Here is a 23,880-nt window from a genome sequence, read left to right on the forward strand (position 1 = left end):
CTTAGGTGACAGCCTTTAGCAGGCTTCCTGCTTTGTCAGCTCAGAAATCTCTGTAGAGATTCTGACTTGCTGGTGGCACAGCCACCTGGGGGTGGAGCTGGAATTACAATCTGATCTCACACTTGACTCCTCAGCCACTGTCTCATAAACAGGGGTGTAACCAAATACCTTGGTTCAAGAAGCTCAATATAGGAACAGGAAGCACTGATCAGAGATTCAGTTCATGGGAGAACTTGGGGGACAGTTGTTTCTGCTAAGGAACAAAGTAAGTGATGAGTGTGACTTCCTACTACTTAAAATAACCACCACCAGATTGGGTTCCTCTTGGAGAGAGGTGAGAGAGCTGCATTTTTGTCTATTTGTATCGAAAGTTCAAGAGAAAAACTAGGTAGGTAGCCAGAAGTGGACATGGTCTCATTCATTTACAAGTTTTTGGACACCCTCTGTGTGCTAAGTGCTGTACTTGTTCCTGGGGACAACAACTCTAGTGGATCAGCTCCTTTTCTCCAGGAGCTGACAATCCGGTGGCAGGTTCAGAAGGCCCGACAGACTCTGTCAATCAATAATGAGACACAGGTGCGGGGATTTCCTCATTCCATTTTAGGAACTGGAGAAACCCGAGGGGACAGCAAGATCCAGTCCCTGTCCTCATGAGGGAGGGGTATGTCCACGTCAACACTGCTGACGTCTCTCCTTAAACGACCATGAAGTGATGGGCTGCATGCCGAAAACCAAAAATACTGCGGGTAACCGATAGAATCCCAAAGAACAGAGTAAACATCTTCTCTGATGAAAACCAGACTTCAAATTACTTTTGATTGATCATTTTGCCTTATCAATCTTTCAGCAAATAAATATGGTGCCTTATCACCATATTTATTACTCAGGATATTTATATTCAGAATTGTGGGCCACAAGGCTATAACTGACAAAATTATCAAGGACGATTACCAGGTGTTATACAACTATTGTGACTTCTGGTCTTTAAGGGATAAAGGGAATTCACATCTGAGAGGATAAACATTACTATTTAATTCTGATTTCCCTGGTGTTCTAGTTTGCTAGCTACCGGAATGCAATATACCAGAAACAGAATGTCTTTTAAAAAGGGGAATTTAACAAGTTGCTAGTTTATAGCTTTAAGGCCGAGAAAAAGTCCCAATCAAAATAAGTCTATAGAAATGTCCAATCTGAGCTATCCAGGGAAAGATACCTTGGTTCAAGAAGGCTAATGGCATTCATTGTTTCTTTCTCAGCTGGAAGGGCACATGGTGAACACAGTGGCATCTTCTAGCTTTCTCTCCAGGCTCCTTGCTTCATGAAGTACCCCAGGAGACATTTTCCTTCTTCATCTCCAAAAGTTGCTGGCTGTGGACTCTCTGCTTTGTGGTTCCACAGCATTCTGAAGCTTTCTCCAAAATACTTCTCTTACAGGATTCCAGTAAACTAATCAAAACCCATTTAGAATAGGTGGAGACACATCTCCATCTAATCAGGTTTAATACCCACAGTTGATTGAGTCACATCTCCATGGAGATAATCTAATAAGGTTTCCAACCTACAGTACTGAATAGGGGTTAGAAAAACCATTGCTCCCACAAGATTGATTAGGATTAAAACATGGCTTTTCTAGGGTACATAAATCCTTTCAAACCTGCACACCTGGGATCTCTGATCGAGTCATCTCAGCTAATAAACTTTTGGATATAAAGGTCTTATTCACAGATGAGGGATATATATACTTTCTAGAAAACTTTCCCCCATATCAGCAAGCTATTAGAAAATGTCCCAACTAAGAAAACAACAGCTGTGAAAGAAAAGGGTATGGCCTAACTAACCTGCCCTTAGCAGGTAATACCTTAAGGTACAAACTCATCTCTTGCATTCTAGGACATACCCAGACCATTCAATTCACCAAAACTATTTATTGTTTTTGTTTTACCAGCATTTTATAAAACTTATCTGAACTGGTTAAAAATGAAAGCATTTGTCTTGTACAAATATATATTTATATACATACACAGAGAGATATGTTATAGTTGAGAAACATCTTTGGTTTTAGTGAATTTAAATAGTCTCTGGTGGCCTTGGGAATAAATCCATAATTACATTATTCTCAAATCTGTTGTCTTCAATTTTGGAATTCTGCAAAGGTAGTGTTTGTCAAGATTTGCACATAGAGCTGTAATTATTCAAACATTGAATTAAAAGTGTGTGTGTGTGTTTGTGTGTGTGTGTGTGTGTGTGGAGTGGGGAGGGAATTATGGTGATTACTTCAAATGTAAATTGTGCTCTGGGTAGAGCAAGTGGATTTATAGGAAGAGAAACTGTCACTGCTAGTCCAGCTCCTACTTGCAGAGTCACGTTGACTCATCTGGGTAGCTGAAGGCCAGCACACCTGCACGCAGACTGAATTCTCGCTGGCTAGTTTCTACAAGTTAAGACGCCTAAACCCTAAACTTCTTTTGAAATTTTTCTCAGTGCCTTCAGTTTTGAAGTTGTAAGTGAGAGCAGAGTTTAAGCACAGTCACAAGCATCTTAACTGCTGAGAAAAAAACTGACACAAGACATTCTCGAAAATAATTTCATGGACTTTTATAAACTTTAAAAAATTCTTCTAGAATGATTGAATTATCCAAAGACTCAAAGGAATCCCCACTGTCTGCCATCCTACTAGACTGCAGGCACCATTTTCAAAATAACTGGGATTGCTAGATCCCAGCCCCAGAATGAGGGTAGATATTTTATGTAGTTTTTCCTCCATTGACTACAATTTTAGTTGGTTTTGTTTTGCTTAAAATTCTCTGGATTAGTTCGGTTGGTTAAAGCTAGTGCTAGCTAATTTGGCTCTGGGCCAGATGTCTGCAGAGAGAAGCTTGATTCTGCGTGGGGGCCTCTCATTGAATCAATCTCATTGATTCCCTCCCTCCCTCCTCTTCTTCCTTGTGGACAGAGGCCCATTTCATTGAGAGTATGTGTTCAGAGCATGAGGATAAAGAGGATAACGATTAGCTGTCTCAGGCTGGTAGGGGTAGAGGCAATTTAGGTGGTGGTCTCCAGGGGCCAATTATGGTCACTCTAGTGCCCTTGTCCACAATAAGTTTGTGAGAATCTCACCTTCTAAATGACACACTCCTTCCACCAGGGCAGGTCTTCCAGCTTGAACCACTTCCCCTAAGGGTGGAGTCCCAGACCCTCTTTCACACCCCCCACCCCAACTACATTCTTACTTTTCACAGCGGAAGGCTTGCCCTGCTCTGAGAATGAGCTCCAAGCATTCAGCCCTCGGGAAAATCCCTACTCAGGCATGTGCAGGAAAACCCCAAATCTAGGAAACAAAGGCGAACCTTAGGTAGAATGAACCAGCACATAGTTGCCTGCAGAGCCCAAGATAGGGCAGGAGGCTCCTGGTTACTTCTTTATTTTTAGTGCCTCTGCGTTCCCACAGCCTCCAAGCTGGAATCCCAGACAAAATCTTCTCATGGTACAAAGTTTTCAGAGACCACTTAGCTATTTCATCTCTGAGAAATTTCCTTGAGTAGCTGCAAATTACTTATTTTATTTTCAAAGAGAAAAGATGAGATGACCTATCAGCCCACATTCATTTATTTTTTTAATTAAAAAAATGTAATGGTCATGAGAACTCCTACATGTATTTGAACAATTGCAGTATCTTCCGGTTTCTTCCATAGACATGCATCCTTATGGACAACGAAATGGATTAGGGTCTCCCTATAATTTGATACCATGCATCCACAGTTTCCTAACTTCCCTCCCCATCTCTTTGCCCCGAACCTTATAATAGGCGCATTCATTTGTAACCATCTGGGTTATATGGTTTTTTTTTCAAGTAAAGGTGGATTCATGCAGTTGCTTTCCTGAGTAAAAAGAGGCTGTTTGGAAGAGGTATTGACAGAGCGGAAAGCTGACTGTGCAGAGAAGGCAACACTAGAAATGTAAAGCTAGCAAACTGTCACAGATTCTTTCAGAGAACCCTTTACTCTCCTGGTGACCCCAAGTCTTTTGTCTTTTGTCATAACAGCATCGGAATGCTCTGCCTATGATGTAACATTCACTTTGGAAGGAAAGAAAAAGTGGCCTGAATACGATTCCTGAGGCGTGGTGACTACTGTTCACACAGAACCCTCCTAGTCAATTTTTCTCACAGTCCATGAGTGGCGAGGGCAGCAATTGTGGCAAGGATGGGAATGTGCGTTTGGGGCGGTGGGTGGGGCGGGGAGGACCTCTCCGCCCTCCAGGGAGGAGGGAGCAGAGGAATCTCCGGGAAGAACTATCTCCCCCCACCCCCGCACCCCCCTCATGCTGTCGTGTCGAGAGGACTGGCGGACACCGGGTGGAAAACCGCCGCTGCCCGGGACCCAGTAGGATCCTTCCACACGCGCCCACCTGCCTCTGCACGCACCTCCCGCGCGCCCTCTCTCTTCGCGAGGCAGGTGAGCCGAGGGTCCGCAGCGTCTACAGGGTGGTCATCCTCTCGTCTCTCCTCCCGTTTCCCCTCCACTCCCTCCTCTCCACGCCCCTCCCTCTCCTCTCCCCACTCCCTCTCCCCTTCCTCCTCCTCTTTCCCCTCCCTTTTCTCCTCCCTCCTCCTTTCCCTCCTCCTTCCCTATTTCCTTCCCTCCCCTACTCCTCCTGGTCCTCCCGCCAGTCCGGATCCTCGATCCCCCACCAGCCGCTGGCGCGCGCAGAAGGAGCAGGTGCGGCGGCCTCGCAGCCCGGCCGGGCGGGGTGGTAGCCCCGGCTGCGCTCCGGCCACCCTCCGGCCGGCAGCGCGGACATGTCGGTGGCGACCGGCAGCAATGGGGCCGGTGGAGCCGGCGGCGGCGGCGGGGGAGCACGAGTCTTCTTCCAGAGTCCCCGGGGTGGCCCAAATTCGAGCCCCGGCTCCCCGCGGGAGGACGCGGCTCCCGGGACCCCGGCGCCTGGGGCCGGGCCGGCTCCCCAGCAGCCGCCGCCGCGTCGCCACCCGCAGGGCAAGGTGACAGTGAAGTACGACCGCAAGGAGCTGCGGAAGCGGCTGGTGCTAGAGGAGTGGATCGTGGAGCAGCTGGGCCGGCTGTACGACTGCGAGGTACCGGGGGCCGGGGTTGGGGCGCCCTCGCCCTCTGCGCAAGGGGATTCCGGCGCACAGCCCTGTTCCGAGACCCGGAGGACTCACTGGGTGCCGGGCGTGCTCCCCTGGGTGCCATGTGGCGCCGGGCGCAGCGTTGGGGACGCGCTGCTGGGGCTAGAGCCGGGGCCCGGGGCGCGGCTGCTCGTGGGCAGCACGGTGCTTTCGCGGAGCGGGGTCGCCCTGGTTCTCCTGTTGCTGACCTAGGCAGGTCTCGGAGGGGCGGCGGCTGGGGAGCGGCAGCCAGCGGGCCCTGCACTCCCAGCTGGGATTTGGTAGCCCGAGGTTTTGGAGAAAGGCGAGGGGAGAGAGCCTGAAAGCTGCAGACAGGAGAAGAGTGTTTGGGGTGGGGTGTCTCAGAGACCCCCTTGGTTCCTTCAATGCCACATGGAAACCCTAAGATGAACACCTTCCGCTCTCCAGGCATCCAGACGTCTGTCCCCACAATTCGTCCTCGCATCACCAAGCAGCACACCTTGGGGCTTTGTAGAAAGCAGCTTTCTTTTCCCTCTCCACGCTCAGTTCTTCCGCGTCGAGCTCAGAATGAGAGTCTTGGCAACCCGGCGGGGTGCCTGGGGGAAGAAGGGAAGGGCCCTGGGAAGGGCGGACGGGGTGGGGGGTGCGCGGGATGAGCCGGATCCGCCGACTTCAGGCTGCGCTCTGGTATCCCTTCTGCGGCGTCAAGAGGACTTACCACAATTCAGAGCTGAGAATTTACACCAGTCTGACTTGATGGTGATGCCGTTGAGATCGAACATAAGCAGCAACTAAGGTATGCCAGAAAAATGAAGGAAGTCAAAATGATCTCCCACGAGAGTCTTCAATAACAGTACTTCTAAATGAAATATTCTCCTCTTAAAGGAGTAGATATAGAAAGGCTGGGCCTTTCCAAAGAATTAAGGATAAATTATTAAGGATGTGGCTTCTGAGTAAAAGCCAGGTCTGTGCCCATATAACTGCCATGCTTTTGTGTAAAAGAAAGGAAGCTAAGTGAACTAATTGGCTTTACCTACCAATGGTTTTCAATGTTAAAGGGATTATTTCTCTGTTTCACACATTTTATGGTCTCTTGTGAACAAACATTTTCTTTGACATTCTCATTGCACAGGGAAATAACGTTCTCTTTATTAACTACTGATGAATGATTGCGATATAATGAAGCTTGACTTCATGACTAATGGGCTTGTAAAATATATTGTTTCTCCAGCCCAGCTCTTCTAAAAGGCCAACTTAATTGCATAAATAAAAACTGGCAAAAATAGGACATGTTCATGGGATTTTTATAGGAAGTTGGTGAAACTCTTTAAGGAAGCACCATATTTGGTTGAGATGGGATTACTATTAGAGTACCCGTGGATGTGCTCGGTCTTGCCTGTCAGAATCCAATTAAGCAAGATTATGGTACTTATTTCATACTGGCCTTTATACTCCATTTTGAGATTGGAGAAGATTTGAGTTATTGGGAAGAGTACTGTTGAAATGAATGCTTCAGCATTGCTCATTTTATGGGAGACTGATTGTGTAGCTGAGGACACTAGAAAGAGTGTCAGCCCCTCTGCAGGTTGGCAAACCAGATATTTAAAAAATTCTTCAGAATAAATGGGAAAAAATGACGTTTGAATTTTCACTATATTGAATATGTAGGTTAAGTCCCTATTTTATAGGGTCAGTATGACCTTGAATCTTTTCCTTGTACTTTTTTTTCTCAGGTCATTAGACCTTCAACCCATAACAAACCCATCGAGATTTGGAAGAGAGATCGTGTGGTGAAATAATACGAGATGCTCTTTAAGTGCTGCCTGAATGTCCTTAAAATGTGTCAGGTTTTTCTCTTCAATAGTTTGTTCTGTTCTTTTAGGCTGAACAAATAGGGATCATTGAGAAGGCTGTTGGCAACTTGTAAGCAGATGGTTAATGTGCTGATAGCACCTTATCAATTAATAATAAAAAAAAAAATGGGGGATCAATAAATAAGTGGCAAATAGAGAAGTGTCTTTCTGATCTATTTCTCCGCTAAAACCAGGGTCTGGTTTTAGCTTTGAGTCCTCTTGGCTGCCAGCCTTTCCTTGCTGAGAGTTTTGAGTATTCAGCTTCTGGCTTGTAAATCTAGAAGGACCTACCCTGGTTTATGACTTTGTACTTTATGAACATGAAAATTAGGAAGTGCTCCTTTTACATTTAAATTTGGTAATGTTTTCCATTGTGTATCAGATGAAATTAGTTGCAGAAAACCAATTTGGCAAAGTTCCAACTTCAAGTGGCCCGGGACCTGAGTTCTTGGCTGAGTTGGGGGAGTCGATGGACACACACTTAATTCCAGAAGTTGTCTCTGGAAGGTCAGCAGTCAGATGACATGTCCTTTTCAGATTAGAAAATGATCATCTTCCAGAGGGGTATGTAACATGATATTTAAAATTAGAAAGGAGTGGGAAAGAAGAAATATGCAGAACAACTTCTTGGCTGTGGTCTTATCTAGAAGGTTGCAGCGCCCACCAGCTTTGTATGGAGAATGGTCTAATAATAGCTAACCCTCTGGAGTACTTATGATATGTCCCGGGTACTGTTTACACACTCTGCACGCACTGGTTCATTTAATCTTCACAATGTCCCTCTGAGAAGGGTGCTATTATTATCTCTGTTTTGTAGATAAGGAAACTGAGGCACAGAGAGATTGAGAGGCTTTGTCAAGCTCACGTGGCTGGTGAATGGCAGAGTGGGCTATGAATTCAGGTTGTGTAGCTCTGAGCCCACGGGCTAGTTACCATGCCCTGTAACTTTGCAGGGTCCCATGCACGAGAACAAATAGAAGACCATGTACTGTGTTTCTCTGTATTTAAAAGTTATGAATTGAACTAACAAGTGTTGATATAAAGTTGGCTCTGTCCACTTGTCTTGACAACCCTATCTTCATCAGGACCTGGAAAGCAGGGTATGCATTTAGAATCCTCAGACTTTCCAGCGTTCTGAACTGGAATGGGCAGGGAGAATCTGCCCTGTGCCCACTTTCATGAACACCCTGCTCCATCCATGTGCTACCTATAGGCCATCCACACCCTCCACTGCTCCTTACTCATCCCTCCAGCCTCAGGCTGCTTACACCAGTGGCCAGGACAGATCTGAGTGGGGCCTATTCATGCTCTGGAAATGGCTTGGTGGTTGATCAGGGAATTCTTGGGCCCTGGGAACCTGGAGCAGAGCCTAAAACGAGGTGGAGGTACCCATGTTCTGGAGGCAGGTCCACTTGTCCCCAGGGAATCTTCATGCCACTAGAGGAGGGTGGTGTGGTGAAGATGAGCCCGGGACTACAGCACCTCTTGCCTCACTGTACATCCTTTTGGATAAATGGATACATGTTTTTATTGGATTCTGAAATGATTAGTTATGGGTTTAGTTATCTTTCAATTTCTGCATCTCACAGGAATGCTTATATAGGTAGTGAGGTTTTCAGCTAGAAATTGTATTAAATGAGGTTTAATCTATGCCCACACTCAGGGATTCCTGTTTTAAGACATTTTCATATCTTTTCCGAACACTGATGCTTTTGAAGACATTTGAAATCTGACCATAGTGTCTACTTCTACAAGTGTTGCCAGGTTACCTACTGGGTAGGGCATATCAATTTTTCTAATCTTGCTTGGCATCAAGATAACATCTATACTTCCAGTTTTGCAATTTGGTTTGCTTTGGAAATGAAAGTATGTTGCTAGCCTCAGATGGTTGAAATGCCAGCAGCCCCCTAAGTACAAAGTGTGCACCTGGGGTTACTGCTGGGTGATCTGGAATGTTCACTGAGAAGGTCTTTGCTTTGCTTCAGCTGTCTGCTTTATAAAAAGTGATTTCTGTCATTTCATACCTTCTCAGTCTTCCCTGTTCCTCACTATCCCTATCCTGTAAAACAGTATTTTTAAAAGTTTTTTTTTAACGGTGACCCTCAGAAAGAAATATACTTTACCTGGCAGCCTGATGCCTCAGCATATGAAAACAGAGATTTGGAAAGCAATACTTCATATCTCAATAAAACTGTGTAGAAAAAGAAGCTTGCAGACCAGAGAGGGAAAGAGACAGAGCCAGAGACACAGAGGAAAGAAAGGAAGAAAGGAAGGATGCTCAATTCCAACAAACATGTCTGTGCTAATGTAATAAATTACATCACCAAAGTAAAAAAAATTTAATCTATTTAAAAAAACATAAAAGAAGCAATACTTATTTGTTGCTATATATGCTTAAGAAAAAATTATGAAAGTAATATAAAATATGACTTCATTAATATTTAGATACAATATTCCATTTATTTGCCAAAAATGCTGTTTGTGATTCTATAAACTGCTTTTAATGTGACCTGCAATTAAAAAAAAAAAACAAAACTGCTCGATAAAGGGAAAAGCCTAAACATAGGTAACAGGATTAGCTGACATTTGAGCACTGTAGTAACCACCTGCTGATAGCCTCTTTTTCTGGATGGGGGAAACTGAGACTCAAAGAAGTCTCAGCTGGCTGTGGCTGAGCAGGGCAGTGGCCAGAAAGTCAGGCACACCTTGACCACTGCTCCGTGCTGCTACCTGAGGCAGGACAGAGCCCAGCCCCTTCTGGGAACCCCCCAAATTGTCTGCTCCCCAGATGCAGCTGCTGTGAGTTTTTCCTTGACTGCATCCTGTGTAGGTGTATTACACCATCAGAGGGTTTGTCCTTGTACTGTTAAGTCCTCTTGTTTACAGCTCTGGTCCTTGTTTTCTATGTAGTTTCCCAATCTGCAATATCAAATGAGCATATTTTCCTTCTCTGTTCTTAGCTTGGGGGAAGCCAGAAACTGCTGCTCAGACCTCCTCTTGTGTATTGTTTGGTGGATCCTCATTTATTTGGTATTTGAGAACAGGCTTTTCATCAAAACCATGCTTCAAGTTTTTTCCTCTTTACAAACTCAGTCTATGGAGTATTAAGGAATAAAAATTTGAAAATTAAGGCTGTGGACAAAAGCACTGTAAATTACCAAAGACAAGAAAGCTGTACTTGGCACAGATCCCCTTGGGGACCTCTACAATACCCTCACAGACTCTCAAGGTCTGGGACATAATTTTGAAATAACATGTGATATGGAGTTTTTTTCCCACTCTGAATGCTTACACTTTAGTCTAAATGCAATTGGTGGATCCTGGAAAAAGCAAAACAAAAAAGGACATCAAAATACTGGGGGTAGGTACGAGGGTGGTTCAGTGGTAGAATTCTCGCCTGCCATGCGGAAGACCCAGGTTTGAGTTCCAGTCCATGCACTTCCCAAACAAACTAGCAAAAACAAACAAAATATTCAAGAAATGGTGCTGTAATAACAGGATATTCACATGGAAAAAGAATGAAATGTGATCCCGTCATACAGCATATGAAAAAAAATCTATGGCCATTAAAATTCCTTATCTGGATCTACTTCTGGTCAATGGGCTTCTCTCCAATTCCATCAGGGGCCTCTTCACCTGGGTGATTTGGGGTGCTGGTGGGTTGTGCAGAGTACACCTGCCTGCCCTGTGATCTGGCAAGGATGAGCTCAGTGAGCTTATAGCCACGAGCTTCTGAGGCCAACGAGAGCACCTGAACAGTAATTGTTTATCTGTCATCACCATCACCTAACTTAGACGTTATCATTGGTAGACCAATGATAAGGAAATTCAGAGCAGCAGAAGCTAGATGAGCCTGAATTTGTATCCTGGCCTCATCATTTAGTAGGTGCATAGATTAAGCAATTTCCTTAACCTCTCCAAGCCTCAGTTTCCCCATATGTTTAATGGAAATCATCCTCACTCTGTGCAGGGCTTTTGTGAGGACTCCCTGGGACATAGTGGGGTGCAGTCAGAGTAGTTTTGTGGCTGAAACCTACTATTAACTGCTGATTGTTCTCCATGATATGAGGAAAAGATGGTGAGAAAACAAGGCATTACATCTTCTTGGGGAAGGATGTATGAATACAGGCATACCTTGTTTTATTACACTTTGCAGAAATCGTGTGTTTTTACAGATTGAAGGTTTGTGACAACACTGACACATGCAAGTCTGTTGGCACTATTTTTCCAATAGCATGGTGCTTACTTGGTGTCTCCGTGACACATTTTGGTAAGTCTCATAATATTTCACACGTTTTTACTGTTATTATATCTGTTGTGGTGATATGTGGTCAGTGGTCTTTGATGTTACCATTGTAATTGTTTTGGGGTGCCACAAACCATGCCCATAAGATGGTAAACTTAATCAATAAATGTGTGTGGTCTGACTGCTCCACTGACAGGCCACTCCATCTCTCTCCCACTGCTTGGGCCTCCCTATTCCTTGAGATACAACAGTATTGAAGATAGGCCAACTAATAACCCTCCAGTGGCCTCTAAGTGTTCAAACAAAACCTGAACTTCTTGCACTTTAAATCGAAAGGTAGAAATGGTTAAGCTTCATGAGGAAGGCATGTTGGAAGCCAAGACAGGCCGGAAACTAGGTCTCTTGTACCAGTTAGCCGAGTTGTAAATGCAAAGGAGAAGTTCTCAACGGAAATTGAAAGTGCTACTCCAGTGCACACAGGAATGATGAGAAAGGGAAAACAGCCTTGTTGCTGATAAGGAGAAAGTTTTAGTGGTCTGATAGAAGATCAAACTAGCCACAGCATTCCCTTAAGGCAAGCCTAAGCCAGAGCAAGGTCCTAACTGTCTTCAATTCTATGAAGACTGAGAGAGGTGAAGAAGCTGTAGAAGAAAAGTTTGAAGCTAGCAGAGGTTGATTCATGAAGTTTAAGGAAAGAAGCCCTTCCTGTCACATAAAAGAGCAAGAAAAGAAGGCAAATGCTAATGTAGAGCTGGAGCAAGTTATCCAGAAGATCTAGGTAAGACAACTGATGAAGGTGGCTATACTAAATAATAGATTTTCAAGATGAAGCAGCCTTCTGTTGGAAGAAGATGCCGTTTAGGACTTTCCTTGCTAGAGAGAAGTTAATGCCTGGCTTTAAAGCTTCAAATGATGTGCTGACTCTTGTTAGGGACTGATACAGCTGGTGACTTTAAGTTGAAGCCAATGCTCATTTACCACTCTGAAAAACCTGCGGTCCTTAAGAAGTATGCTAAATCTAACCTGCCTGTGCTTTATAAATAGAACAACAAAGTCTGTATGACAGCACGTCTACTTACAACATGGTTTACTGACTATTTTAAGCCCACTGTTGAGACCTACTGCTCAGAAAAAAAGATTCCTCTCAGAATACTATTGCTCATTGGCAATGTACCTGGTCACCCAAGAACTCTGATAGAGATATACAATGAGATGAATGTTATTTTCATGCCTGCTAACAAAACATCCTTGCTGTATCCCATGGATCAAATATCAACTTTCAAGTCACAAGAAATGCATTTTATAAAGCTATATCTGTCATAGATAGTGATTCGTCTGATGGATCTGGGCAAAGTCAATTGAAAACCTTCTGGAAAGGATTCACCATTATAGACGCCATTAAGAACATTCATGATTCCTGGCAGGAGGTCAAAATATCAGTTTTAACAAGTGTTTGGAAGAAGTTGATTCCAATCCTCATGGCTGACTTTGAGGGGTTTAAGACTTCAATGGATGAAGTAACTGTAGATGTGGTGGAAACAGCAAGAGAATTTGAATTGAAGTGAAGCCAGGAGATGGGACTGAATTGCTGCAATTTCATGATAAAAGTTGAATGGCTGAGAAGTTGCTTCTTATGGATGAGCAAATAAAGTGGTTTCTCGAGATGAAATCTACTCCTGGTGAAGATGCTGTGAACACTGTTGAAATGAAAACAAAAGATTTAGAATATTACACCAATTTAGTTGATAAAGCAGCATCAGAGTTTGGGAGGATTGACTCCAGTTTTGAAAGTAGTTCTACTGAGGGTAAAATGCTATCAAGAAGATTGCATGCGACAGAGAAATCTTTCATAATAGAAGAGTCAGTTGATGCAGCAAATGTTGTTATTGTCTTATTTTAAGAAATGGCCACAGCACCCCAACCTTCAGCAACCACCACCCAGATCAGTCAGCACCACCAACATCAAGGGAAGATATCCCCCACCCCCCCACCCCCACTGGCAAAGAGATTATGACTTGCTGAAGGCTCAGATGATAGCATTTTTTTCTCAATAAAATATTCTAAAATTAAGGTATGTATATTGTGCTTTAGGCATAATGCTATTGCACATTTGCGAGATGACAGTATAGTGTAAACATAACTTTCATATGTACTGAGAAACCAAAAAATTCATGTGACTCACTTTTTTTGTGATGGTCACTAAATGAGCCTGCAGTGCCTTCAAGGTATGCCTGTATTTTGGAGTCAGAGGCATTGGTGTCTGTTTGAATTTGAATATGGGCAAATATTCTCTATTATTTTCCTTTTACTTAGAACATTCCCCATTCTAAAATGAGGAATTTCATTTTAGATGGATTTTCATATACAATTAGAAGAAAGGAATGGTCTTAATTTTCTTTGTAGATGTCCTCAGAAGAGCACATTTCTTTAACCATTAAGCATTTGTATGAATGAATGAATGGCTAAAGAAGGATTAATCTTCAGAAAGCCTTTTAAAAGTCATTGCATTAATATCATTGAATTCATTGGTATTTTTTTTATCATAGGAAACAAATTGATCTGTGGTTTTGTGACCATACTCCATATTATGTCCTTGTATCACCACTGTTTTGTTTCAACATTGTTGAAAAATACACCTACCTTCACTAATTGATTTTGTTATGTTTTCTTTTCTTTACTTTTTTGTGAAAAATAATGTATATACAAAAAAGCAATAAATTTCAAAGCACAACACAGCAACTAGAACAGGTTTCAGAGTTTGGTATGGGTTACGATTTCACAATTTTAGATTTTGACTTCAAGATACTGAAGACTAAAATAAATATCAATATAATGATTCATCACTCATACTCATTTGTTAAGCCCTAACTTCTCTGTATAACTCCACCAGCACCTTTAATCTTTCTCCCACTCTTTAGGGGTATTTGGGCTATGCCCATTCTAACTTTTTCATGTTGGAAGGGACTATCATGATATGGGATAGAGGGATGAAACTAGTTGATGTTCTGGAGAGGCTGGGCCCTCTACATTTCAGGACTTATCTGGTCCAGAGACCCACCTGGAGGTTGTAGGTTTCTGGAAAGTTACCCTAGTACATGAGAGCTTTGTAGAATCTTATGTAATGCCCTAGGAGTTCTTTAGGATTGGCAAGAATGGTTTTGGTTGGGGTTTGGCAAGTTATAGTAGGTTTCACTAATTGATTGGTGCAACCTACCAATCCATTGGATGTGGAAAATTCTTTTGCAGATGTTATCTTCCTAGATCTTCCACACACCCTCTTTTCCTTTGCTTGTCTGGTGCCCCCCCCCCCCCGCCCCCCTGGCTCCACCTGCTGCTCCCATCTCTGATACATATCTGCCCTGTGCGTCTTCTGTTTTCTCCCTATTTTGGAACCGACTGGCCCCATGGGGTGTGCCAGGCTTTATCTTGCCCTGCTTGTATCTCTCCTAGTGAAGTCATCTCTTTTGAGACAGAGGGAGGAATTAAGTCCAAGTTGTTTTGTTTGCATGCATGATTTTATTTTGCATTTTACATGCCTTGGCTGCTTCAAACCTTCATCAACTGTTATTTCAAGGGAATTTTCCTGTGATCTCCCCTATCCTACAGCAGCACCCTCCTGTTTGTCCCTCAGGGTCTGAAATTCTCCTGTCTCTTGGATTTCTTCCTCTTGCTCCAACTACCTGCAGGTCTCCTCCTCAGTAGTGCTGATGCCAGAGTTTGTCTTTTGGAGCCCCTACTCTGACTTCTCTGTTCTTTTCATTCCTGCTGGTGCTTTCTGGGTGTTATGATTGTTCCCAGGGCTTCAGCTGCCTCCAAAGCTGACAATTTCCAAAGCTGTGTTTTTAGCCCAGATCCGTGTTCTGAGTGCCAGGCGTACTCAGGCAGCTTTGAGATGAACAACTACCCTTAGTTGCCTCAGCGTCAACTGGTCTGGAAATGAACTTCGTCTTATTTATTTATTTATTTATTTAGGTGTATGGTCCGGGAGCTGAACCCGGGTCTCCCGCGTGGAAGGCGAGCATTCTACCACTGAACCACCCGTGCACCCCTTCCTTATTGTCTTTTGCAAACCTCTGCTCTTCCTGGATTCTCTCAGTGAATGGCAGGCTGCTAGCCACAGCTGTTGAGCCAGACTTGTTGGCACCCTTCCCTCTGCCTCTCCTTGCCTGCCACACCCAACCCACCTGCAGGCCTGATACGCCCACATCTCATAGCTGTGCAGTCTGCCACTGCTTTCCTCTGGTGCTTCCTGATTCACACCTGTATTGGCCCAATAGGCACTTTGATCTGGTGTCCCTAATTGACCACGGCTCCTTCTGCTTCCACCTCCACTGCCTCCACCACCACTATAATTGCTATGACCACGACTTCTACAGTTTCTACACTAATATACCTCTGAGTTGAGGGCCAGGTGGTCTATACATTTTATCTCAGACAGTCCTCAGAATCACTTCGAGAGGTGGCTGGTGTCGTCATCAGTTGATGGTGGAAGAAGAGGTTGTTACCTGTCCCTGTCCAAGGTCACCCTGATGGCAAACTCTTGCCCCTTGGCTGCATTTATTAAGCTCCCTCTGTGTGCCTCTCCCATGAGCTCCCCTCCATCCTCACAGTAACCCCACGGGGAGGTAAAGAGACCGAGGTGCCGAGAGCTTAAGCTGTGGTCAGTGCCCACAGACTCTCAGATGGTAGAGTCAGAATGGAGCTGCTGTCTGGCTCACTGCCTCCAGCCGCCACCCCAGAGTGAGCTCCTAAAACCCAGATCCATGTGGTCATTCTCTGCAGCCAGCCTTCAGGGCGGAGTGCAGTGCCACCTGCTTCTCCGGACATGGGTCAGGAGGGAAGCCCTTCGCACCTGCTTCTGCTTCCACCAGAACCCCTTCTGCCCCGGCGGCCCGCCCACCCCCCATCATTACTTGCCTCCTCCTACCTGTTTCAGGCTCACACTAGGGGGCGCCTCCTCTGGGAAGCTGCTTGGAGCCAGGCTGGTTGACAGGCCCGCCTGGCACGTGCGGTGTAATCCTCCATTTCCTCCCGGAGCTGCCGCGACCTGAGTGCAGGACCCCCCCCGTGCGTCCACGGTGACTGTGCTCAGGCGCCCACACCTGGTTGTCGGTCTGGTGACAAAGCCCCTGGCCCCAAAGGCAGCAGCAAAGGTCTTTCCTCCTCATGCTGTGCATTTCCAAACGATGGACGCCAAATTAACTGCATTCTTTCGATTTGACTTTGCTTGTATGTAAATCTGCGCTTTCGCCATTGACTCGAACTTACGGTTCTTCTTTTTGGTTATGAATTATATCCCTGCAATCCTTCGAGCCTGTGAACTGGAAGGAAGATGACATGAAATGAAGCACAGAGGCCTGGGTGCCGAGAGTCTGCATGGGAAACCTTCCCTTGTTCTTCTCTGTATTTTTACATTTTCAGTCTATACAAGAATACTATCTTATTTAAACAGAAATTGCCCATTTCTTTGGGAATGGAAATGCTAGCTTATACTGTGAAGCATCGAGTGCTTTTCCATCTGTAGATGAAATTTGGAGTGAGTGCCAGGTTCACACAGGTCTTAATGGAACAGGAATCGAAAGCCAGGATTCTCTGCTTCAAAGTTCTGGCCAATAAATACCTCCGGGTTTTTCATAGTCAGCGCTGGCATTTGGGAAATCTGTTCCACTGTATAAAAGCTTAGAGAATCCTAGGGAGAGACTAGGGTGTGTATTAGTCTCTAAATCAATCACTTTATAGGTTGGTTGGGGGGGGAATGATAAAGGACGGGACTTTTCCCTTTTGGAAACTGGAAGGAAGTGTGGAGGGCAGGAATAGTTAGTTATTCACTCACTCATTCAACAGATATTTACATAGCTCCAGAAAGGCGAATAAGAACCTTCATCTTTTTAAAACGTTTAAGAAAAAAAGTATGAGAATGAATGGAGCCTTCTCCACGGTAGAGAAGGGTCAGAAGTGTCCCTGTGACTGAGGACAGGGACTATGTCCCATTCAATAAATTCAGTAAATCCATTCAGTGCACAGTGTGGGCCAGGCTGGGTCTTAAGGACTGGGGATACAGCTGTGAACCGGCTAGGTTTGGTCCTTGCTTTTGTGGGTTTCAATTCTGAAATCTCCAGACAGTTCTTGGCATCTAGTGAATGCTCTATAAATATCCGTGCACATCTGAAGGATAAAGAATGCTCAAAAAATGGTTTATTTTAGCACCTATTAGAAGAGAGGGAAAAAAGGATAATTAAAGGATGCAGGTATGGGAAGGATTGGCCAAGAATAGGAGGTTTGGATCAGGGTTATTGGACATGTGGAGAGTAGGTGAATAAGAAATAGGCAGTTTGTCTTCAGTGCTTTATTTACCTTTTGTGCTGACATTGCAAACATTCCCCGCACCCGATTCTCTGCATACCTGTGGCTATGGAAGACGATATTCCCCGCCCCCCCCCATCCTTGAAGTTAGGGACAGCGTGCCTCCTCTGATGGCCAGTGATATGTGAGTGAAAGTGACAGGCCATTTCTCGACCAAAATATTTAATTATTGGTGCTCCATTTTTGAGTTTCCTTTTTCCCCTGCAGGAGTGAACCCCGAAAATGTGTGTAGAGATGGCAGTATCATAAGATTGTGTAACCTCTATCAGCCTGGAACCCTGAGGGGTTGGGATGCTCAGAGCCCTGTCAACCTGTGTGTACCATGTAGCAAAGGCACCTGGGATTTAGAGTTACTTCTTATGTATTATAACCTAACCTATCCTGACTGGTAACACCCTGCATACTCTGTCACATTTCCCTGTTTTTCTCCGACTGTTTAAATGTATGGTTGAGTACTGTGCCGATTTAAATCTGTTGTGGACCCCAGAAAAGCCAAGTTCTTTAATCCTCATTCAGTATTACTGAGTGGGATCTTTTTGATTATTCCCATGGAGCTGTGACCCACCCAGTTGTGGGTGGTAACTTTTGATTGGATGGTTTCCATGGAGATGTGTCTCCACCCATTCAAGGTGGGGTAGCTTACTGGAACCCTTTAATAGGGAACCATTTTGGAGAAAGCTTTAGCGCCACCTGAACCAACAGAGTCCACACAGCCAGAGACCTTTGGAGATGCAGAAGGAGAACACCCGGGGGATCCTTATGAAATGAGAAGCCAGGAGAGAAAGCTAGCAGACGTCGCCATGTGTGTTTCCAGCTGACAGAGGTGTTCTGGATCCATCAGCCTTTCTTGAACCAAGGTATCTTTCCTTGGATACCATAGTTTGGACAGTTTCATGGGCTTAGAACTGTAAACTTGCAATCTGATAAATTGATGTTTTTAAAAGCCGTTCTATTTCTGGTATATTGTATTCTGGCAGCTTACAAATTCTGTCACTTTTCCCTATTTTTCTCCTGCTGTTTAAATGTATGATTGAGTACCTCTTCTTTTACTCAAGCCTCTTTTCAGGGAAGGATGTGATAAATTCATTGGCGTATAATGTAAATCATTATACGCCAATGAATTTATCATATAATATAATTATCATTCTTTTTAATAGGAAATATAATTAAATTATATGATAATTAAATATCATATAATTTAATAATCTTTCATTTTAATAGGAAATAAGATCTTAAGTAATAGAAAGTAATCTCTTAACAGCTAGAATTCAGGAATTGGTAAACCAGGGCGAGATTTATGGGTTAGGGGATCTTTTTGGCTCTGTGAAGTCAGAATGGTCTGCCCTCTGTCTGATGACGTGGAAAGGGGCCTGGGTTGTGTAACTCAGGGCTAGTCTGGCTATTACTTACCGTCTATATGACCTTGGCAAGTCATATTCATGGTAGGGTTTTAATTTGGGGCGCTTTTTTCTCCTCTGAAAAAATGAGAGAGGTCTAAGACTTTTAAACTGTAACTGTCAGAGCTTCTATGGTAAAGCTGGCCTCCAGTTGGAGAATGTGAGATTTATAAAGAGAGCTTGAGACTGAAAGCAGAAATAGAAGTGTCTCTTTCTTTCAAGTTAAGCCTGAGACAAGAACTGCACTACCTCATGAACATGTCATTGAATTGACACAGCTAATTTCCTTTAGCTATAGTAGGAGTGTAGCCATCCTTCACTTGAGATGATAGCTCATGTATTTGTGACTTGGGGTGGGAATGTAAGGATCAGATTGAGAAGCTTTTTTTTTTAAAACACTACTCCTCCCCTTGCTTCCTACTCCACCCCCTAACTGTTGGCTTCCAAGTTTAATTGGAAATCCAACATTATAAAAACTCATAGACGCCCTTTCTGCTTTTTTTTTTTTGCATTTAATTAAAAAGTTTGAGAAGAGCTGGCATATTTGAACTAAAAATTTCAGTCAAATAATTTCTAATATTGGCCATTGAGGAACCTTTTCTGTTCTTATTATTTGCCCTTTATCTTGGCAGCTCGTAATTAACTAATGGTGTTATTTAATTTAACTTAAGAAAGGTTTGTGTTGAGATGTAAAATGAGCACTTGAGAGGGAAAATCACAGCTGCTTTAGAGAATTAAAAAAAAAAGTGTGAAGTGTACAAATTAGCCTGAGTAAGAGGCTGAATAAATCTGTGCTAAACAAATTAGTTTTCACTGGAGAATTTATTCCTGGATGTCACATTATAGTTAGTTTTAGAACTAACGTGACAGGATAGAAAAAAATACCAAGATTTTTCATAGATGGGTCTAGTGGGAAGTAGAAAGCAGAATATTTTGCTTTTTATAATATTTGCTTATTGTGTATAAGGATAGAATTGCAAAGTATGCCAGATAGTCTCATTCAATCCACACAAAAGCTGTGATGCAAATTGTTACCCCATTTTAAAGATGAGAAAATTGAGGCTCAGAAGATGTGCTGGTCTGAAAGGATTATGCACCCTAAAAAAAATCATGTTTTAATCCTGGTCCATCTTGTGGAGGCAGCCATTTCCTTTAATCCCTATCCAGCGCTGTAGGTTGGAAACTTGATTAGATTATCTCCACAGAGATGTGGGTATTAACCTTTGATTACAGGGAGATGTGACTCCACCCATTACAGGTGGGTCTTGATTAGTTTTCTAGACTCCTTTAAAAGAGGAAACATTTTGGAAAGAGCCAGGAGAACCACTAGAACCCATGTAGCCAGAGACCTTTGGAGATGAAGAAGGAAAATGCCTCGGGGGGCGCTTCATGAAACTAGAAGCCCAGAGAGAAAGCTAGCAGACATCACCATGTTCACCATGTGCCTTTCTAGTTGAGAGAGAAACCCTCAACATCTTCAGCCTTCTTGAGCCCAGGTATCTTTCTCTGATGCCTTAGGTTGAACATTTCTATAGCCTTGCTTTAATTTGGACATTTTTACAGCTTTAGAACTGTAAACTTACAATTTAATAAATTCCCCCTTTTAAAAGCCATTCTGTTTCTGGAATATTGCATTTTGGCAGCTTGTAAACTAGAACAGAGGACTTAGTAATATGTCCAGGTTTAAACAACGGAGAAGGAGAAGGAGAAGGAGAAGACGCAACTCTTGGAAACAGCAGTCTCAGCCTTTACATTGATTTCCTGGTCACTTCCAGCACTTGTATTTTAGCATGCCAACCAGTACCCTGGGCAAGCCTTTTCTGCTTCATTTATATGGTGCAATTTCAAATATACTTCATTGTAATTGAGCCATTTACAGTTTTAGGATATTTCTTAGATGAATCATTTACAGGATTCAGTTATTTCTTTAGAAAAATCCAAATCCATTAGTTCAAGAATGTATCTCAGTGGGTGTGCTATTTTTCCCTTGGATTGTGGTTGGTAAGGGGGTCCTTATGTTCTCCATCCATCTACTTAGATGGAATTGGCTCCAATTCAATCTCGTGGAGTTTGTGTTAGAAAGTGACTCTAAATAAGCTATAAGGAGACAGCGCACATTCTATCCTATGTGTTTGAAAGTACCAGGTATTAGCTTTGACATGATATGTATAGAGTAATAAAGCTTATTCTAAATAAGATTTGAAAAAGCCTTAAAACTTTTGCTTATGCCAAAGGATGTCTTTGTTCAAGTTTTAAGTTGCTGTGGCCATTCACTTGTTAATATCATTCCTCCTGTATTTCGTTTGGCAATAGTACAAACGAAGTAGCTGCTTCATTCGTTTCTATGAATATCAATTGAACCAAATCTGTGTCAAGCCAAGCAGGTAGGGTGCCCAGTTTTCGATTGGCAAAGATGGCTGTTATAATAAAATCTTGTGAGCTGATACTCTCCATAACAATACTAATTGGTCACCTGTTTTTTCTCATGTTTGGGTTGGGGTGTGGTTGCTTTATAACAAGTCAGAAGAAAATGAGTCATTGATTTGGTGCTGAATCATGATTATGCTTGCTATAATGAAACAGCCTACAAGTATTACAGCTGAAAAGATAACATGTATTGTCATTCTTAGATAAGTGGATTTGTCAAGCCAGAATATTCCATTTCTTCATCAAACCCAGATGGTTCAGTATGTATTCATCTTATACCAGGAGCAGTTTATATGGGTGGATGTTCAGATAAAGGAAACCTGTGTGTGTCTAGGTATACAGAGGAGCTGTCCCTTCAGCTGGCCTGAGGTGATATAAGCATTGAACTGACAGTGACACCTAAAACCTGACCCCCGTGCTAAACTTCTAAACTTCAGAGAGGGAGGGTGGGCTGCATTTGATGAGTGAACGTTCCCAAGGTTGAGTTAACTCATCATTCTAAAGAAAATGAGGCGCTAGGTTAATTATCACTGAATTGCAAAGTATGCCAGATAGTCTCATTCAATCCACACAAAAGTGAAGTTTTTCACTATAAATTGCCTACATAAAACAATTTCAAACTGTGAAGCAGGGTAAATAATGAAATACAGGTACTCTGAAACATTTAGTAAAATTAAATTGAGATTTACATGGTGATCGTTAGGACTAAGGCATTTGCTGCTCCCTGGACTGGGGATGAAAGATTGAGTGCTCTGCAGGGGGACAGTAGGCATGGGTGATGGCACCTTTTGGATCTCTTGCCCCTCTCAGGGAGTTCAGTCACTTGGATATCTTCCTTCTCCTGACCTCACTTTGAAAAATCAAAATAAATGGTAAAGTTCCTAAAGATGTTTTCGTGCTGGTTATAGGAAATAATTTGTCTCATTTCTGATCTTCTGGTGGTTGTGATCACAGATTCTTTAGAAGGTAAGGAGATCGGCCTCCCACTTCTCTGGGAGGGTGGTTGTGATGGATAGGTTCTGGCGTCAACTTGGTCAGGTGATGATGCCCAGGTCTGGTCAGGCGAGCACTGGCCTGACCGTTGCTGCAAGGATATTTTGTGGCTGGTTGATAAACCGGAAGGCTGGTGTATTAAATCATCAGCTGTATGCAGCTGTGGCTGACTGCATCTGAGATCAGCTAAGGCATGTCTCTTACAATGAGATAATCCAATCAGTTGAAGGCTTTTAAGGAAGAAGAGAGACTTTCACTCCTTCTTCAGCCAGCAAGCCTCTCCAGACCCTTCATTGGAGCCTTCAGCTTTACAGCCTGCCCTAAGGATTTTGGACTCTTCCATTGCACAGTTATGTGAGATGCATTCGTAAATCTCATATTTACAGATCTCTCCTGTGGTTCTGTTTCTTTAGAAAACCCTGACTTTAACACAGCAGGTGAACCCCTTTCCTGCCAGGAAAGATGGGACAGGATCCCTCTCAACCTCCACCTGTAATTCCAGAGGGGTATGAGCCAAGGTCATCACCCTTGGCTTACTTTAATTTCCCCTTTTATAGAATACATGCTTTTCAGGGATATTTTGAGGATTAATAACATTAAAAATCATGTAAGGAAAAGCCTAGGATATTTATGAAAGTACTGTTAGCAATGTCTATCTTTTTTTTTTGCCATCATTAATCTGTCTTGTAATACATATATTAAAATTAAAGGTGCATTCTTTGATACAAAAGGGAGCAGAGGCTTTATGAAGTTTTTGATTTTGAAGGTTTTAGGTGGGGTTTCTGGTTTGAGTACACATTGTGGTTACACACCAGATTTTATGAATATGGAATAATAAAGCCAGTACCTCAGAATGGACAATCTTCTTGTTAGGTTGCTTCAAGAGGATTACTTGGACACTACAAAAACATGAGCTACTCTTCACATTTGAGTTAAGTGGTGATAGATAACATGCATTCTGGATGAAAATCTTTTCCATGGGTGTATTAGGTAGGGTTCTCTAGAGAGACAGAATCAATAGGGAACACTTGCAAATATAAAATTTATAAAAGTGTCTCACGTGACTGCGGGAACACAGAGTTCAAAATCTGCAGGGCAGACTCTGAAGCCGACGATTCCAGGGGAGGGTCTGGATGAACTCCACAGGAGAGGCTTGCCAGACAAAGCAGGAAGAGAGCCTGTCTCTTCTGAATCCTCCTTAAAAGGCTTCCAGTGATTAGATTGAGCATCACTCATTTCAGAAGACACTCCCCTTGGCTGATTACAAATGGAACCAGCTGTGGATGCAGCTGATGTGATCATGATCTAATTCTATGAAATTTTCTTCATTGCAACAGACAGGCCAGCACTTGCCCAGACAGATAGGTACCACCACTTGGCCAAGCTGACACATGAACCTGGCCGTGACAATGGGATATCTTTTATATGGGTTTAGAAAAAAAGACTGTGAAGATGTGTAGTAAATAGTAATAGTGCTTTTCTGGTGTTATGGGT

General features: G+C 43.3%; 1 protein-coding gene across 3 annotated transcripts in view; it reads left to right on the plus strand.

Moving 5' to 3' along the window:
* Window positions 1-178: 178 nt before the first annotated feature.
* The window catches only part of PPP1R14C (protein phosphatase 1 regulatory inhibitor subunit 14C), a 103,576-nt gene continuing 79,874 nt past the window's right edge, over window positions 179-23,880 (plus strand). Inside the window, exons 1-2 of one of the 3 annotated variants that reach the window (XM_077149242.1) lie at window positions 179-265; window positions 4,043-4,454. In XM_077149242.1, the coding sequence (XP_077005357.1) occupies window positions 4,203-4,454 (252 nt within the window). In that variant the 5' untranslated portion in view covers window positions 179-265; window positions 4,043-4,202. Of the gene's footprint in view, window positions 266-4,042; window positions 4,455-4,624; window positions 5,093-23,880 lie in introns of those variants that run through there. The other 2 variants (XM_077149243.1, XM_077149241.1) reach the window with 2 other exon arrangements.

This window comes from Tamandua tetradactyla, chromosome 2 (assembly GCF_023851605.1).
Source record: "Tamandua tetradactyla isolate mTamTet1 chromosome 2, mTamTet1.pri, whole genome shotgun sequence".
Taxonomy (NCBI): domain Eukaryota; kingdom Metazoa; phylum Chordata; class Mammalia; order Pilosa; family Myrmecophagidae; genus Tamandua; species Tamandua tetradactyla.